The 18,223-nt window shown below is 52.3% G+C and overlaps 1 protein-coding gene across 1 annotated transcript; it reads left to right on the top strand.

The window, feature by feature from the left end:
* Positions 1–82: 82 nt before the first annotated feature.
* Positions 83–8,251, top strand: GPX4 (glutathione peroxidase 4). Its single transcript, XM_031948030.1, has 7 exons — positions 83–305; positions 5,633–5,727; positions 5,930–6,074; positions 6,281–6,432; positions 6,623–6,647; positions 7,690–7,749; positions 8,010–8,251. Exons 1-7 carry the CDS (start codon positions 222–224, stop codon positions 8,040–8,042), a joined length of 594 nt encoding a protein of 197 aa, XP_031803890.1. The 5' UTR covers positions 83–221; the 3' UTR covers positions 8,043–8,251.
* The last annotated feature ends 9,972 nt before the right edge of the window (positions 8,252–18,223 follow it).

Consider the following 18,223-nt stretch of genomic DNA (forward strand, 5'->3'; position numbering starts at 1 on the left):
CACGCCTCCATCCCCGCCCCCAGCGCAAGGCCCCGCCCCTGCGCTTCCGCGTTGTTGATTGGCTAGCTAAGCTGCTTGTCCAGCCCCGCCACAATTCAGACCAATGATTGAAAGGTAGAGGGTGGGGCGATCCGACACGGCCTGCCCCCAGGGCGCGCGTTGATTGGGGCGCTCGGGAGGGAGCCGCCTCTGGGGAAGGAGGCTCCCCCGCCATCGCCGAGATGAGTTTAAGTCGCCTCTACCGCTTGGTGAAGCCTGCCCTGCTCTGCGCAGTCCTTGCGGCCCCGGGCCTTTCCAACAGCATGGTGAGCCTGGGCAGCCCTTGGCGGCCGCCGGGGGGCAGGCTGGGGGTGGCCGGGCCCCAACCCCCGCCCCGCGGGTCCGTTAGGGGCGGGCGCGCGGGCCTCTCCCCGTCGGACCCCAGATGCCCGCCGCCTCTCGCCGCCCGCGGCCTGGGCTGGCCCGGGCCCAGAAACTTCCCAAATCCGGAGCCCGGGGGCGGCCGGGGGTCAGCGAGCGGGGGGGCCGGGGGCCGGGCGCGGCCCCCGCCAGGCCACGCTGGGACAGAGGCGAGGGCTTCGGGGCAAAGACCCCGAGCCCTGTCGGTCTCCCCGGTGTCCGCACCTGTCGGTCAGTGTCCTTGGTTCTCGGTGAGGACAGAGTGCCGTCGCTATGTCGGGGCAGCGCGTGTGTCCGGCGGGAGCCCTTGGGCAGGACGAGCGGCCTCCGCGCCCTGTGTCTGGCTCCCTAGGCCCTTGTCTCTGAAGGTTTTTAAATCATGGCAGGAAATGCCCAGTGTCGGTTGGGGCTTATTGAAGCTGTCCTTTCCCCTCCTCCCTCTGCCCACAAACCCTGCGGCTATTGTAACTTCCCCGTTGGGCGCCTAAAATTCCCTGGCTGTGGCATGAGGGCAGGGTCTCAGGGTTGCCACCTCCTAGTCCCCAGTCTGCGACTGCCCTAATTGTGACCCGGGGGCGGGTCCTTTTCTCTCCTAGACTCAGTTTCCTCATCCGGAAAAGCAGTTTGGGGAATCCCCTCAGCTTCTGCTGGCCTGGTCCGGGGGAGGGCGGGGGAGCTGCACTGGGGGGGCAGCAGCACCTCAGTGCGACGTAGCAGGTTTTTCTGAAGTCTACAGAAGCCAAGGACTTTTTCTTTTTTTCCTTTCTCCTTTTTTCCTTCTTCTTTCTTCCCTCCATCCTTTCCTTTCCGTCCCCCCTCCTTCTTCCTTCCTTCCTCTCTCCTCCCTCCTTCCTTTTCTCCCTCCCTCTTTTTTCTTTCTTTCTTTCTTCCTCTTTCTTTCTCTTTTTTCTTTCCTTCCTTTTTTTTTTCTTTCTAGCTTCCTCCCTCCCTCTCTCTGTTTTAGTTTTTTCCTTCCTTTCTTTTATTTCTCTCTTTTTTCCTCTTTTTTTAAACCACAGGAGCCAAGTCTGTCTGTCCTCTGGATTATGAGACCTGGCCACTGGCATGAATTTTGTGTTTTATGGGGCCCTAAAATGAATAGTTACTGGACTAAGCTTCTCAAGTTGAATTTCTTTTTTCTGCAGTACGAACCACCCAGTAGAGTCTCCTCTATCTAATTATGTTTATCTAACCATCTCACAGTCCCCCTTGTCCAGACTGTCACCAGTCCCTAAACATTCTGACTCCTTTACACCACTGCCTACCTAGCACAGGCCCTTATCACCTGGATTGTTCTAAGTAGCCTCCTTAATGGCCTGCCTATCCACATCCTTCCTTCCAGCGCAGTCCATCAGTCCCCACTGTCCAATGAACCTGTGACTGCTCTCATCCTATTCCTCCCTCAGGGCCACTCTTGGGTACTACCTCTTCCAGGGAGCCTTTTCTGACAGACCCCATCTCGAACTTAAACCTGCCTCTCCGAATCTCTTTGTGATTCCTCCTGTGCACCTAATCAAACTCCAATTTTGTGTGCTTCTGGGTACATAGGTCTTCCTCCTCTCTACCCACTAGTTTGACCGCCTTTTAAGGCCAGATTGGCTGCCCTTTGATCTCCATATCCTCAGTCTCATGAGTGACTGCCTAGAAATGGGTAGCAAGGGTTGCTCCTCTTATTTCCCCATGTGTGGGTGGATAACAGGCCATAGGGGACTTGTTGTGAAAGCTGTGAGATAAGAGCTAAGAAGGGAGGCTGCTGAATCATTTGGATCACAAGCCCTCTGTGCTCTGGACTTTGAGTTGGACAATCTGTGGGACAGGAGGCCTCTGTGTTCCCTCCCTGCCCACTTTAGGTGGGGGGCAGTGATTTCACTGACCTCACTGTCCTGGCCTAGCACACTTAGTGAGGCTTGTGTATTCTTCCCAGGGGGAACCTTATGGGTGTGTCCACTGTTTATCTAGAAACGCTCAGCTTTGCTTGGGAGGCCATGGGAAGAGTCCAAAGGACTAGCCTGGCTCGGGCTGGCCCCCACGCCCAGGACACACTCCCCCTCACCTCAGAGCACTTCCCGACTTCAGCATTTATTGGACAAGTAACTAGGGAGACCTGGTGGAAGGAGCCTGGGGACGAAGGCAGCTGACATCAGTTCGGTGTTTATGCCCCTCTGGGCACCTGGTGCCAAGGATGGGGCTGACTAGGGCAGATTGAGCGCTTCTTTGGACCCCAGCCCTAGCCTCCCAAGCAGCCCAGGGCTTCAGAGAAGGTGCTGCCTGGCATTGCTGCCAAGCCTTGCCCTGCCTTTCTGCTATCAGGAAAGTCTATACAAAGTCATTTATGTGACCCCCAAACAAGGGTTAACCTGCATTTCACATGTTCATCTACAATTGTATGATGTGTCCCTGTCTATCCTGAGCTCTTTGAGGGCAGGTCCTGCCTTTTGCCTTTCTTTGTAACCCCAAAAGGTGCATGCTTAGTGCACAGTGCCTGGCACACAGAAGGTGTCTAATCAGTGCTTATTGATTGAATAACTGACTTTGAGTCTTTGTAAAATGGGAGGGTCAGTGCAGATGAAGCAAGCCTTTGTGGAGCTGGAGGAATTGTAAAGATGCTCTGGCACCTCAGGAACCACTGGATCTAAGGGCTCTATCTGCATTGGGGACCACCAGTTGTGTAACTTCTCTGCGCCTCAGTTTCCCAGGTCCTTGGAACTTGAAGGTGATTCCTATGTGTTATAAAGGGGGGGGGGGGGGCTGCACGTCTGCTGTTCTGCTTTGTGGACCAAATGAAAGTCCTCCTTTGTTACTCGTGAGGGGAGAGCACTGACGCTGGAAGGGCTGTGGGGCAGAAAGGCCTGCAGCAGAGCCCAGCTCGGAGCCTGTGGCTCCAGTGCAGTGCTTTCTGCTGGGCCTCCGGAGCCGTCCCAGTACTGAAACTGTTTCCTGCGGTCGATGCCTCCAGTGCCCCTGGAAAGAGTCCCCGGCTGTTGTTGAGGGCCCCGGGTGGGGCCAGCCAGGGCCATTTATAGTAATATACCTTAAGGTTTCCAGGTTTGCCCGGCCCTCATGGGACGTTGTAACAGCTGGGGCAGAGAGCAGCCTGCCACAGTCCTTCCTCCCAGGGCTTTGCGCAGCCACAGCTACGGCAGTTTCCTCGTCCTAGAGTCTCTGGCCAGCGAAACCCTACCACAGACCCCCATCCTTTTAAGGCTTCAGAGCAGCTGACCTTTGTGGGATTGTCAGGAAGTATCAGTGTCAGTGATACATGGGTGACTCCCATTTACTGATGGGGAAACCGAGGCTAAGAAATTAAGTAATGCCCAAGGGTCACATAGATAGTAAATGGCTGAAGGAAGAAGCCTGGACCTCCCACCTTCAAGGGCAACTCTCTCTTTTAGGTCATGCTGCCTCTTGACGATGGGCAGAAATAAATTGTTATAACCACAAAGACTTTGTCAAGTTCTCAGTGAGAGAGGCGGGACTGAGTGCCCAGGTCCACCCACTGCAGGCAGGCCGCCCCGCCTAGGACGAGTGTTCACTGCCAGTGGGCTGCCCGGTCCTGCTCGGTTCTCGAGTCTCTAGAACTCTAGACCCTTGATGAGCTTCGCTGTAGGAGGACCTCTTCTTACCCCTGCTGCTCATTGTTGGATCCGAGGGGAAGTCAAGAACTGGGTTGGGGGCCTCCCTCCCTCCTTTCTCAGCCAAGAGCCCTGAGTTCCTGCTCTTTGTTCGCTTGTGTGTTGCCATCTCTTGGCTGTCAGGAAAATCTGCCTCAATGACCTTGGGAGGGCCCTTTCAAGTCAGCTTTGATGATGGACCTTTTGATCTTTCTCAAAAAATATAAACATAACAGCACGATAGTTGTAGGAAGATATATAGAAGAATTGCACATGTTTAACATATATTGGACTATTTGCCATCTAGGGGAGGGGGTGGGGGAAAGGGAGGGAAAATTTTGGAACACAAGGATTAGCAAGGATCCATGTTGAAAAAAAGTTATCCATGCATATGTTTTGAAAATAAAAAGCTTTAATAAAAAAATAAGCATTTAAGCGGATCAGTGGGTGAGGGGCCTGCCCTGTGAAAGAGCGCTTTATAAGCCATCACATGGTGTGGCGGTGTGCCCGGTCTTTGTGGAAAAGAGAAGTCGCATACAGTTGAGCTTTTCAGTGGGATGGGTGCAGGAGAGGAGGAGGGGGAATATCTAGCCAGTTTTGGCCTCTGCAAAGTGGGTTGGGGAAGATTCCCCCACCCCCACCCCCTTCCCCCATCTCTTGGAAGCAGGCCTTCCGGGAAGCAGGGAGGCTGCGGCACAGAGAAGGGCATCTGCGGTCAGGGCTGCCCGGGACTGCTGAGGCCGGAATGGCTGGCCCCCTCCTTTTAGTTCAGCATATACTTACCTTTAAGGGCTCTTAAATGCGAGGCATAGAAATGCCTCCAGCCTTAAAGAGCCCGCCTTGTGCCAGGGTGTGTATGGGGGGGAACATGCACCCAACCCTGAACTGCTTCCTGTATCCATCAGAAGGGAGAAAAGGAGGCCCCTTGTAGCGGGCGCCCCGGTGCTGGGTGGAGCAGCCCCTTCCTCGGGGCCTCTAATACCTGCCTCCCAGGCTCCACTTCTGCCAATCCGTCTCTTTGGGTTTGGGCTTTAACTTGGGGAGGTTTGTTTTTGTTTTTCCCAATTATTTTCCAAGTGTTTTCTCTCCTTTCCCCACTGAAGAAAAAGAAAAACAAAACCTTTATAACAAACGTGCATAGTCTGGCTTTCAAGGTGAGGTAGGAGACCTCTTCCCCGCTCCAAGCTCCCAGGACCAGGAGAGCCCCACAAGGATTGTGGCCTCCCCCTCAGCTTCTCAGATTTTTTTAATATGTTGCTCCATTTTGCTGAGGTTTTTTCCTCTTTATGTTTTGTCTTAAAAACAATTTTATGCGGATTAGTTCCCAGGGAGGGGGAAGGTTACGAGGGGGAGAGACTTCAATTTAAAAAACAAAAACTAATGTGTGTAGTCGGGCCAAACAATTTCCTGGGTCAGCCATGTCCCTTCTAGGAAGGGTTCTCGTCCCACTGGCTTTAGAGATGAGGAAACAGGCGCAGGGTCCTGGCCAAAGAGGTGGAGACAGGAGCCGAGGAGGCCGCCTGAGCCCGGGGCCTCGGACCCTCCCCTTGTCTCATGCTGCCTGGAGCCCAGAGCGCCCCCCAGAAGTCTGGGGTCAGTGTCCCCCTCTCTTTGTCCCACAGTGCGCTTCCCGGGACGACTGGAGATGTGCCAGGTCAATGCACGATTTCTGTGCTAAGGACATTGATGGTCGCATGGTGTCCCTGGATAAGTACAGGTGAGGAGGGGGGGAGGCTGAGGGGCGGGGGCCAAAGGAGTCGGAATTAGGCCGATTATGAAACCAGAGTCTCCCCTTGGAGGCAGGCCGGGCCCGGGCCTGCAGCCAAAAAGGAGCAAAGGGGGCGGGAGGAGAAGGCAGCTCGCGGTCCTCGGGGCCTGCCCCAGGCCCTTCTCTAACAGCCCCCCTGTCTCTCCTTCAGGGGCTGTGTCTGCATCATCACCAATGTAGCCTCACAATGAGGTAAGACAGACGTAAACTACACTCAGCTTGTCGACCTGCACGCCAGATATGCTGAGCTTGGTTTACGGATTTTAGCTTTCCCCTGCAACCAGTTTGGGAGGCAGGTAGGTGGGGGGTGGGGCAACCTTGGGGGGTGGGGGGAGCTGGGCACAAAGGGGGGCAGGTGTGGATGGGTGCGTCTCAGCAACGAGCATCGGCTGGTCCAAATTAAGGGCCTTTCTTTGTCCTTGGAAGCTCCTTGCTTGTACCTGGGCAGCAGAGCCCACTCCTCCATCTGGACCAATTGTACTTGTCGCCCTTTACCCCCCAGGAGCCAGGGAGTAATGCGGAAATTCGAGAATTCACTGCTGGCTACAATGTCAAGTTTGATGTATACAGCAAAATATGTGTCAATGGCGATGATGCTCACCCCCTGTGGAAGTGGATGAAAATCCAACCCAGAGGGAAGGGCATCTTGGGCAAGTGAGTGTCTGCTGGGGGGGAGCATCCCGGGGGCGGGCAGGGGGATGAGGGAAGGGTGGACAGAAGGGTGGGCCCAGCTCCCCTAGCCTCAGTGCAGCCGCTCTGCAGGGGGCAGGGAGGGCCCCCTGAGAATGGGCAGGGGGCGGGAAGCTTATTTAACTCTCACCCTTTTCTTCACCTTCCTTTTCAGTGCAATAAAGTGGAACTTCACCAAGGTGAGTCCAGCCTGGTGGTTCTGGGGTTCAGGGCCGCCACTAGAGAATGTCACAGCCGCCCCCCGATGTCCCTCCTCCCTCTTGGGGCTCGTGGTCCACTCCCTCTCCACGTTCGTGTGTTCATGTGTGTGCCTGTACAGTGTATACAGTGTAGCCGCAGTAGACACAGTAGCCAGTGCCCAGTGTTTCACAGCTTGTTTCTTTCTCATTAAGTCTCCTGAACAACCATAGGAGGAAGGAGTGTGAATAATCAGCCAATCAAAGCATTTATTAAGGGCTTATTGTGTACAGAAGCGTTTAAGTAAAAATGAAGGACTGTGTCCAAGGAGCTTGTGTTCTCTCAGGATGAGAGATCAGGGCAGTAACTCCCATTTTGTGCCCAGGGAACCTGCTCTTGGATTATAGGGCTCTTCCAAAGACCCTTGACCAGTATTGTCGGTGCAGTGTCTTGAATCTAGGTCTTCTGCTTTGCCTCCCGGTGAAAAACTCAGAATCCACCATCTCCCTGATTAGTTACTAGGCACCGGAAGTGGGAGAGCAGGGCCCCGAGGCGATGGGATGAAGGAGACCGTTACTCTTCTAATGGCAGATGCCTCCCTTTTGGACTCAGATGTCCAGGAAGTAGAAGGGACCGTCTCGGCAGGTGGTGGGCGGACTGTCAGCCACATTAGGATCAGAGGTTTAAAGCTGGAAGGGCTGTGAAGTATGGGGAGCAGGTGATGGCTGAGCCTCCCCATTCTGGGATGATGGCCATGGCCGGGGGCTGAGAGGTGCAGGGGGAAGGGCAGGGAGCTCAATGAAAGAGTAGGAAAAGCTGGCGCCAAGACCTGGATCTGCCATTAACCCTGCTAGGAGAGTCACTTCCTCCCTGGCAGAAAGCTGAGCCCCAGTGAGGGGTGGGGGCCGGTCCCGACCAGACCTGGCTCCTGGTTGTGTCTACTCTGGAGCAAATGGCCTGTGGGGATGGACAGGGCAAAAGCCCTTGGTGCCCCGCAGCGCTGGTGGGCGGCCCTGCCTGAGAGCTCTGCCCTTCTCTTTGCAGTTCCTTATTGACAAAGATGGCTGTGTGGTGAAGCGATACGGTCCTATGGAAGAGCCCCTGGTAGGTGCCTGTGGACTTTCCCTGGTACTTCCTGGGCAAACTGAATTCATTTCCCCCTCCCCTCGCCCAGGACTGAGAGCCAGGGTGGATGGGCAGGGCCCCCCAGGTCCATATGCTGCCTGCAGGAGCCAAGCCCCCTGCTTACCCCTGACAAAGCTCCAGTCTGGCTTGGGGGGTTGGGGGGAGGCCTTTGTCAGTAGGGAATCAGGAGGAGCGCCTGGCTCTCCTTGGACCCTTTTTCTCCCCCTTTGTTCCTCCAGGTGATTGAGAAGGACCTGCCCTGCTATCTCTAGTTCCCCTTCCCTTCCTGCACCTGTCTCCCCGTGACCCTCAGTCTTCCACCCGGCATCAATGACGGTCTGTCTTCAAACCAGTTCCCTGGTGAGGTAGACCCGACAACCCGGCGTGCATCTCAGCCGGAGGAAGACCCTGGGGGACCCATGGGGGCAGCCTGCAGCCTCGAGCCCCTGGCTCATTTAGTGGAATAAAAAGTTAAAAATAACCCTGGCTCGGGTCTCCTCATGTGGGGCTGTGGTCTGCCCCCCGCCCCGGCCGAAGGAGCAGGAAAGCTGACTTCTACTTCTGGCTGTGCTGGCGGGGTGGGAGAGAGGGGAGTGGGGAAAGAACCGGCCAAAACTCAGTGTCATCCTCTCAGCACAGAACTTCTGGGGGGAGGGGCTTTGCTGAAGGCCTGGGGAGGAAGCAGGCCTGGCTCCTGCGGATACTTCCCCTTTTCTCATGTTCTCACCAAGAATGCTGGTGGGTTAAGTGACCCAGTAAGTCCACCCCCAGCTGGCCCTGGGGGTGCGGGAAGTGCCTTGGAGCTGGACCAGGTGACCCCTGAGGTCTTTTCCAGGCTTCAGTCTTTGTGACGCCTGCTGCCCCCAAGGAAGGAAGGAAGGAAGGAGACCTTTAAGGTCCATCTCAGAAGTGGCAGAGGTCTGGGCTCATGGGGCGACCCTTCCCCTCAGCTGGAGAGGGGGCCGGCCTGGGGCTGAAGCTTCAGGTGGGTAGGGGGCAGAATGGAGCCTTCTAAAGAATCACATGTCAAGGATACTGTTGGGCTCTGGCCCCAAGAGGCTTAGTCTGGGGAAACAAAATTCCAGAGATTATCTTGAAATAGGTATTCCGGTATTTAAAGATCCAAGTTTCCTGAGCCTGGAAGTCTGCCAAGGAGTGACTCCCTCGTTCAGCTGCCAACCTGGGGCAGCCTGGGATCAGCAGAGTGGTTGGGGCCCATGCTCTGCCCCGGTCAGCTTTCAGGGACCCCGTCCCAAAGGCACTGCCCATAGTCCCTGAACCAGGGTCCCCAAGACCCAGAGTCTCGTGCTGGCCCTGCTGCTGCCTGCTGAGCTTGGGCCAGGGCCTGCACTCCCTTATCTGCAGACCGAGGGGTTGGTGCTGGCTTTGAGAGGGAGATGGAGGGGCAGATGGTGTCTGGAGTTGAAGTTAAGGTCTCCAGGGTGCACCTGGCTCTTTAGGTCAAGAGGGGCATCAGTCTGTCAGGGATCTCCTGGCCGTGCGAGGGCCTGTTCCTCAGGCACGGTATGGCAATGTCCATCTGGCAGTCCTCTCAAGGGGCGATCATCAGCAATCCTTAAAAGCACTCAGCAAATGAGACTTAAAAGAGCGAGGCTACCTGGGGAAGGGTTCTAAGCCAAGCCCAGAGACTCTAGGAGTATTTATGAACAGTATCAGACACTGGGGAAGACCTCCAGGCAAGGAGAAAAGTCTTGACTGGAATTCACCGGCCCAGAACCCCAGAAAGGGGCCGTGCTTTCTTGGATTCGGGGTGATGGGTGGGCTGTGTTCACCGCCATGTGCAGTGGCCGAGGACCCAGCACCCGGTTCATCCAGGAGCCGCTCCACTCATTGCCTCCTGCCCGTGTCCCAAGCATCGGAGGTGGGAACCTTGCACCCAGAGGGGCCTGCCCTTCCCAGGGATTCGCATCGGGGCCTGAAAGCTTCTTCCAGTCACGTTCAGGGTGTGCATCTTTCCCAGTCTTTGCATGAGACTACAATGTGAGCTCCATCTGGCTCAGGGGAGCTGATCATGAGGCATGATTCACTGGCACAGCTCCTTGAGATAACCTCCTTGGACTCCCTAGGGCTGGGAGTTCACCACTCCTGGGAAGCTAATGCCTTCACCTTGCAGCAATGCCATGCTCCGTCCTTGCAGGACCTTTTCGCCCTAGATTTCTTCATCACTTCCACTTGTCAACATTATCTGGCAGCATCCTGGCCATTGCCCTATGACTTGTGCCCTGTCTCCTGCTCCCCATCACCGGCCTGGGAGGCTTGGCTCCAGTGATCTCCCCCTTTGCCTCAGACTTGCCTCCATCGCTCCCCGTCCCCTCCGTCTCCCTCTGCACCCTCCCCTTTCTACCTGCTTTTTCAGCACACCTCAGCCTCTTCCATTCCCGAGACCGACACTTTGTTCTGGCTCGGCCCTCTAGGGCCTCCCTTAGCTACCTCCCCAAAGATCTCACACTTCTGCCTCAGCTGCTCCAAACCTCCTCACCCTCTTGGCGGAGGACCCCCTGACAGAAAATGGTCCATCCGTGATGGTTCCTCCCGTGGCCAGACTCCCTACCCCAGAAGCCCTAACCTCGTCTATCCTCTCTCCCTTTGTCCCAGTCTTTGAGGGAGTGGGGACAATCCCATCCCACCAGGATTCTATAGGATCTCATCCCTGGGAGCAATCTTTCCTCATTCTTTCAGTCTCTTTGCCAACCCCACTGCCTGCAACCAGGCCCAGATCTTCCTATCCCTGACAGACTCCCAAAAGCCCAGACAACCCTTATCATCTGTTGCTCCCATCCCCCCAAGGTGTACCTGCTCCCTACCACTGCCAAGCTCCTTACCACCCCTGCTTCCTCACCCATTGCTTCAACACCCCTTGCGGTCAGACTTGAGACCCCACGTCCTTCTTGGAGACCCCGTTTTCCAGCATTGGAAATCTCTTCCCCTCTAGATCCAAGGGTCTTTCCTTAGCCCTCCTCAGCCTCCTTACAGCTTCTTTCTCTCGTGATCATCCCTCCTGCTCACTTTTCTTCTTCCGTGGCTCCCATACCACCGCCTTCCTCTAATTCTGGCTTCTTTCCTGATTTGTCAGCCATTTTCCATTGCCGAAATATGGGTGTCCCTCAAGGCTCTGCCTCGTGCCCTGCTCTCACTCCTGACGATTTCCTCAATTCTCATGGGTCCAATTATCATCTCTATGTCAATAATTCAAATATCTATCTGTCCAGCCCTACTTTCTCTGTACAAAAAGAATCAGACTCTGAAATATTGTACAATTAGCTTGTGAAGGAAATAAAAAATGCAGGTGGGCATAAATATAGAGATTGGGAATTCAATGTAATGGTTTTTAGTCATCTCCCAGAGTTCTTTCTCTGGGCATAGCTGGTTCAGTTCATTACTGCTCCATTGGAAATGATTTGGTTGATCTCATTGCTGAGGATGGCCAGGTCCATCAGAACTGGTCATCATACAGTATTGTTGTTGAAGTATATAATGATCTCCTGATCCTGCTCATTTCACTCAGCATCAGTTCGTGTAAGTCTCTCCAGGCCTTTCTGAAATCATCCTGCTGGTCATTTCTTATAGAACAATAATATCCCATAATATTCATATACCACAATTTATTCAGCCATTCTCCAACTGATGGGCATCCACTCAGTTTCCAGTTTCTAGCCACTACAAAGAGGGCTGCCACAAACATTCGTGCACATACAGGTCCCTTTCCCTTCTTCAAGATCTCTTTGGGATATAAGCCCAATAGTTACACTGCTGGATCAAAGGGTATGCACAGTTTGATAACTTTTTGAGCATAGTTCCAAACTACTCTCCAAAATCCAGCCCTACTTTCTCTTCTGAGCTCTAACCTACCTTACCAAGTGCTTCCTGACTATTTCCATCTGGTTGCCCCATGACAAATAAAACAAGCCCCAGGCAGAACTCATTGTCGTTTCTGCTACAGCCATCTCTCTAAAAATTTCCTTTTATTCAAGGGTATTTCACGACCTTTCTATTCACCCCCGGCAAACATGGAGTCATTTTGACCATTCTCAGCCTGATAACGAGGATTCTCCATCTGCGTGCAATCGACTTTCCCAGCCTTCTCTCCCATCAATCCCTCTTTCTCTCTTCCTGTTCCAAACACCTACCAGTTTTGTCCTAATTCCGTATCCCAGACTTCCCTCTCTGTGCAGTTGCTCGTTTCCTTAGGTCTGAAACCCACTCCTCCCGCATCTCTCCCTTCCAGAGTCAGCTCAGAAAGCCTTCCACGATCCCTCCTTCTAAGCATCCGTCCTTACTCAGATCGCCTCCTATTTATCAGTCTTGCCGCTGGATCTCTCCAGGGAAATGAACATAAGCTCACAGAGGGCAGCTGTCACCGAGTTTTTGTCTTTTCATCACCACAGTGTCCTACACCTGATGAGAGCTTTTTTGAAATGAGATGAAAAGATCTGCCAGTCTAATTTTTCCCCCCTGAGGCATTTGTTGTTAAGTGACTTGCCCAGGGTCACACAACCAGGAAGTGTTGTGTCTGAGGTCAGATTTGAACCCAGGTCCTCCTGACTTCAGGGCTGGTGCTCTATCCACTGCACCCCCTAGCTGCCCCTCCAAGTCACTCTGGCTTGGAATCTTCCCCACTAACCCTTTATCCTCATACTTGGGAACTTCCGGATCCATGCTGATGCCTCCTTGAACGCTTGAGCCTCCCTCCAGATCAGTCTCTTAAACAGCGAGGACTCCACTCTACCTCAGCCACCCACAGGAGGAGGTCCCCTTCTCAACTTCCCCCCCATCTGTGCCTTCTCCATGACTACAAACTCTGAAATTTCCTTCTGGGTCATAATCACTCGCTTTTCTGGTCTCCAAGCCTGTTTTTTTTCTCCATTTCTCTCTCTTCCTTCATCCCTCCCTGTTCTCCTACTCTTTCCATTTCTCTTCTGACCTCATTGTGTTTTCACCATCTTGGACGTGTTCAGTATCAAAGATCAATTCCACTGCACATTTTGCTGCCCCCTTAATTCCCTTGTCCCTCCCCCGTTTCCTTTGGTGGCTCCACCTGTCGACTTTCAACCCTATATCCCTTGACCATCTGCCTTTGCGCCACCAGCTCCAGGACTGTTCGAAACCCTCTGGCTCAATCAATCCACTACAGACCTGCTCGAATCTCACCGCGTGTTTGCTGCTACAGAGTATTTTCATCCACTGGTTGATTTTCCCACACGTTCCCTGCAATATTTGTTCCAACTCTGCTGTTCTTGAATCCTTTGCCTTAATTGTGTTGTATCCGTTCTCTGCTACCTCTGACTTCCGGCATCTATACTTATAAGAAAAACCCAGTTGCTCGGTGAGTTCCTTGGGTGTCCATCTACCTAGTTCTCTTTGGACATCAGCCTTTTTTTCCTCCTCAAGATCGTTTCCCTTTGTGTTGTCAGAATCTCATTCATAAAGTTCTCCATCCCCACCCCCACCCCCCAGTTGAGCCGTTCTTTCTCTGGATTGTTTGAAACCTATCCCCCAAGTCTAGGGTGTGCATCAAACCATCTCACTCAGCTTTTCTATCAGAAACTCCAGGACGGGAGTGATTGCTTCCTCCCCACTTTGCCGGGATCTCCTAATTTCCATCATAGTAACAATTTTCTCCTTTAATGAGATCAGGCCCAGAAGAAAATTTCCTCTTGGTGTTTCTTTCACCTTCTGAAGGATGAAATGATCAAGAAGTTATCAGCTACTCGGCTTTTCGCACCAACACCCAGAAAGAGACACACAGAGACAGATGAGAGAAAGATGGAGAAAGAGGAGAGAGAGAGAGGGAGGGAGAGACAGAGAGAGAGATGAGAGAGAGAGAGAGACAGATGAGAGACAGATGAGAAAGAGAGACAGAGAGAGATGAGAGACAGAGACAGAGAACTGAGAGACAGATGAGAGACAGAGAGATGAGAAAGACAGAGACAGAGAGAGATGAGAGACAGAAATAGAGACAGAGACAGAGAGATGAGAGAAAGAGGAGGGAGAGAGAGATGAAAGAGGAGAGAGAGAGAGAGAAGGAGGAGGAAGGAGGGAGGAATAGGGAGAGACAGACAGACAAATAGAGAGACAGAGGCAGAGACAGAGAGACAGAGCAAGAGCTCTCCAGCCAGCAGCAGGTAGCTGAGGTCTCCCACCATCATATTTTGGCATTAGGCTCCTGAGATGTTTCCTAAGCTTGCTCCCTCTGACTAGGGGCTTGTGATACGGATCCTTGTGCTCTGACACAGCGGTTTCCTTTGTGATCCTTCATATTTTATTCTGTGCATTTAAAAACAGTTTTGAGAAGAGACTTGGTTGACCTGGTTGCCAGAGGGGATCTGTCACATACTCTGGGTCTCCATCTACCGATCATGACCCAAATGTCCTCCATACCGTCCTCTACCACCTGAAACATGACGAGGTCCCTCCTTTCTCCAAGCCCCCTCCCCCCAAACAGCCATTTCCCTAGGCTAACCCCATCTCTTCCTTCATAGAGCCAATCTCCCAGAGCAACAGTCCCTGTGGCCGACACTTCCACCCACTCTTTGTCCTCAGGTTTCCGATCCCAGCGCTCAAAATGCCGCTTCCAGAGTGACTGACGACATCAACTAGAGCTGGCTATTTTTCTTATTCTTCAGGCCCCAACTCTGGCCTCTGCAGCTTTGGACGGGACTGACGACCGCTTTCTCCTGCCTCCCCTCTTCCCTGTCGGGTCGCTCTTTATGAATTTTCTCCCCACTGCAATCCATCACTCAGCTGCCAGCCGGTCTTCTGAAAGTGCAGGTCTGGCTGTGTTACTCACCTACTCAGTAAACTGCAGTAGCTCCCTATTGCCTCCAGTATATTCAGGTCCCTCATGATCCGGCTCCTCCCTCCCTTTCCACTTTTATTACTCTTTCCTGCTCTCCACAGCTTTGCAGTTCAGCAGCACTAGTTTTTCTTGGTCACTCTCTCCCTCTTTCTTCCTCCTTCCCTTTCTCTTTCTGTCTCTCTCCCTCCCTATCTCTGCCTCTCTTCTCTCTGTCTGTCTTACACTCACACACAGAGGACATTGTCTCTATAACCTTGGATCCCTGCAATGTCCTCTCTCTCTTTACCTCTGCTTCTTTGGTTCCCTTCCCCACTTCCAACCCACTAGTGTCTACTCTCTGACATAATTTCTAACTTATAATGTAATATAACATTTATTATGTATAAATAATAAATTAGAATTTATTATAAATACATATATTTTTAAATTATATCCCATTTAGCCAATATATCCCATATATTTAAAATTATATCCCATAATTTTCCCACATGCATCTTATTTGTACACAGCTGTTTGCATGTTGTTTTTCCTTTTAGATTGTGACTTCCTCGAGAGCAGATACTATCTCTTGCCTTTCTTTGTTTGTCTCACTTAACACAATACCTGGTGCATAGTAGGCTCTTAATAAATGCTTGGTGATGGTGAGTGATTCATCTATTTCTTGCCTTCTAAGTATGGGGTTCTAGGCGGTCTTTAAAAAATATGTATATGTTATATAAATCACACACATATATAAAATGATGTTCTTTTTTTTTTTTTTTTTTTTTTTTTTTTCCTGAGGCAATTGGGGTTAAGTGACATGCCCAGGCTCACAGAGCCCAGGAAGTGTTAAGTGTCTGAGGTCAGATTTAAATTCAGGTCCTCCTGACTTGACTTCAGGGCTGGTGCTCTATCCACTGTGCCACCTAGCTGCCCCAATACTGTTCTTTAAAAAAAAAAAATATATATATATATATATATATATATATATATATATATATATATATATAGTTCCCAGTGATTTCTTTTGTCTTCATCCAACAGCTTCCTCTTCTTCCAATAATCTCTCTTTTGATAATCTTTCCTAATTGTACAGGTTCAAAACCATGTTTGCATATGTGACTTTCAGACCTATAACAAGAGCCCTAAGCTCTCTCCTATGAGCTCCAGGCAGTCGTCTGCTCAGACATTTCCCCCTAGACCTCACATTGGTACCTCAAGCTCAACTTGCCCCAAAGAGGAGACATCATCTTTTCTCTCCCCTCCTTCCCATCCATCCTTCCCTCTGCCCCCTGCCCCACTTCTTCCATACCTCACCATTTCCATTCAAGGCTGTGAAATCACTTAAAAGTCACACAGGTGCCCTTCCCCGCCCATCCCATTTCCGATTCGATTATTTCTGTGGAGATAAGACAGCTCTGTCCCTCCACTCACATAGGCCTTCCAGCTCAGGCCTACTTTGGGGCCTTCATCCTCCTTGACCACACATACCCCATCAGTCCCTGTCTTGCTGATTCTGCCTCTGAAACACCTCTCGAACCCATTCCTTGTCTCCACTCACAAGACCAGAGTCTACGTCCTCATCCCATCATGCCTGGACACCATCCAATGGCCCTAAATGGTCTCTCTGCTCTTCAACCCATCATCCATACAGTTCAACTACCTCACCCACGATTCAGCACATTTAAGCGACTCCCTTCCCTCTAAGACAAACTTCTCTTCTGTTTGGCACTTCAAACCCCAGCTCCAACTTACCTTGCCCAGTTGTGTTTTCTCCTCCCACTATTTCTTGGTCTTATTGCTATTCCTCCTCTCTGGTCCCCTTGGCTGTCTTGCAAGGAACGCATTCTCTCCTATATACCTTAGACTCCCTATTTTCCTTCAAGTTCGGCTCAAAACAGCATTTACAATTTGCCTTTCTTGATTCCCTCTCCCAACGATCTTGTAGCTATGGATCTACTTATTAATTTATTTTTGCTGAGGCAATTGGGGCTAAGTGACTTGCCCAAGGTCATAGTTAGGTGTCTGAGGTCAGATTTGAACTCAGGTCCTCCTGACTATAGTGCTCTCTCCACTGCACCGACCAGCTGCCCCTTCCATGTATTTATTTTTGCACAAATTTATTTCTCTCCGTATATGCTGTCTTCCCCCATGGCGGGTAACATTTTTGACAACAGGAACTATTTCACTTTTGACTTTGTATTGCCAGCACCTGACCCCGGGCCTGGCACACAGTAGCTGCTTAAAGTGGACTGATATTCCCACCCTTGCCTCCATCTCCTGGATGTCTTATAAAAATTGAAGCTGGGAGGAGGGGGCGCGGTCAGGCGGTACAGTGGAGAGAGTCAGGAAAGGCAATTGGGGTTAAGTTCTTATCCAATGGGGGTCAAATCCTTTCAAATTTATAAGGACAGCTGGGTGGCTCAGTGGGATAGAGCACCGGCCCTGAAGTCAGGAGGACCTGAGTTCAAATCTAGTCTCAGATATTTAACACTTCCCGGCTGTGTGACCCTGGGCAAGTCCTTTAACCCCAGTTGCTTCGGGGAGAAAAAAGTTATAGCCTTTTGGACTAAATTTGGAAGACTTGTAGGAAATACACTTCTACCCCTCCCTTCCTTGTGGGTGCCCTTTACCTCTGGCCAAGAGCCAAGGCTATCTGCAAGTTCCACTAATCCAACCACTGTTGGAGCTGCCATCATTTTAACCAGTTTCGGCCACTGAAACTGGATGGGAGGCGGGTCCGTCATCCCCCAGTACTGAGACAACTGGCGATCTACCTAGAGTTACCAGTGATGGCCAAACTGAGTGGCCCTTCCTCAGCCCCCACCTCTGGCCCTCCTCTCCTCGGCGTTTCTGGGCATCACTCTTCACCCGACTGGCCACGTGGGGGCCCCCAAAGCTCTGTCCTTGGCCCTTCTCTCCTATGTTGTCTGGCTGTCAGACTCTTCTGGATGCCTGCGTTAGGTGCTGGGGATACAAGACAAAAGGCAGTCCGGACCCTCAGAAATGCACAACTTAAAAGGGGAGGCCCTCGGCTTAGGGACCGGGAAAGGCTTCCTTACGAGGCGGGATTTTAGCCGGGACACAAAGGCTGCCAGGAGGCACCCCAGGCCCGGGGGACAGTCATGACGGGATCTGCTCCCCAAGATGACTCAGCAGTGCCGATGATTCTCCGGTCTCTTTATTGAACCTCTGTGCCGACTGGAAATCCCCATTTCTAAATATTGCCTGGACATCTTGACCTGGATTCCCTGCAGGCGCCTGACCTGGCCACGTCCCAAACCGAGAGTGGCTTTGCTCCCCTTCCCAACCTCCCATCCCTCGGAGGGCACCGCCCAGTACGGATGCTCACCAGCCCGGTCCCCTTCTCATCTCCCCATAACCGATACGTTCCAAATTGTTGACTGGCCACATCCCTGTTTGTTCCTCTCCTTCCTGCCCCCCAGGCCCTCGTGACCATGGGCCGATGGCAGCTGCTTGCCCTGAGTCCTCCCCACTCTCTCAGCTGGGACGATCTTGCCGGGGCAGGGCTGATGGAGCCACGGCGTTCCCATCGCCTCCAGGATCGAACGTAGGACCCTGCCTAGCTTCTCATTTATAACCCAACCTCTTCCCGGGTCTTCACCTTACAGAAAGGTACCTCCCCCTCAGACCCAT

Source organism: Sarcophilus harrisii, chromosome 1 (genome assembly GCF_902635505.1).
Source record: "Sarcophilus harrisii chromosome 1, mSarHar1.11, whole genome shotgun sequence".
NCBI classification, from domain to species: Eukaryota; Metazoa; Chordata; class Mammalia; order Dasyuromorphia; family Dasyuridae; genus Sarcophilus; species Sarcophilus harrisii.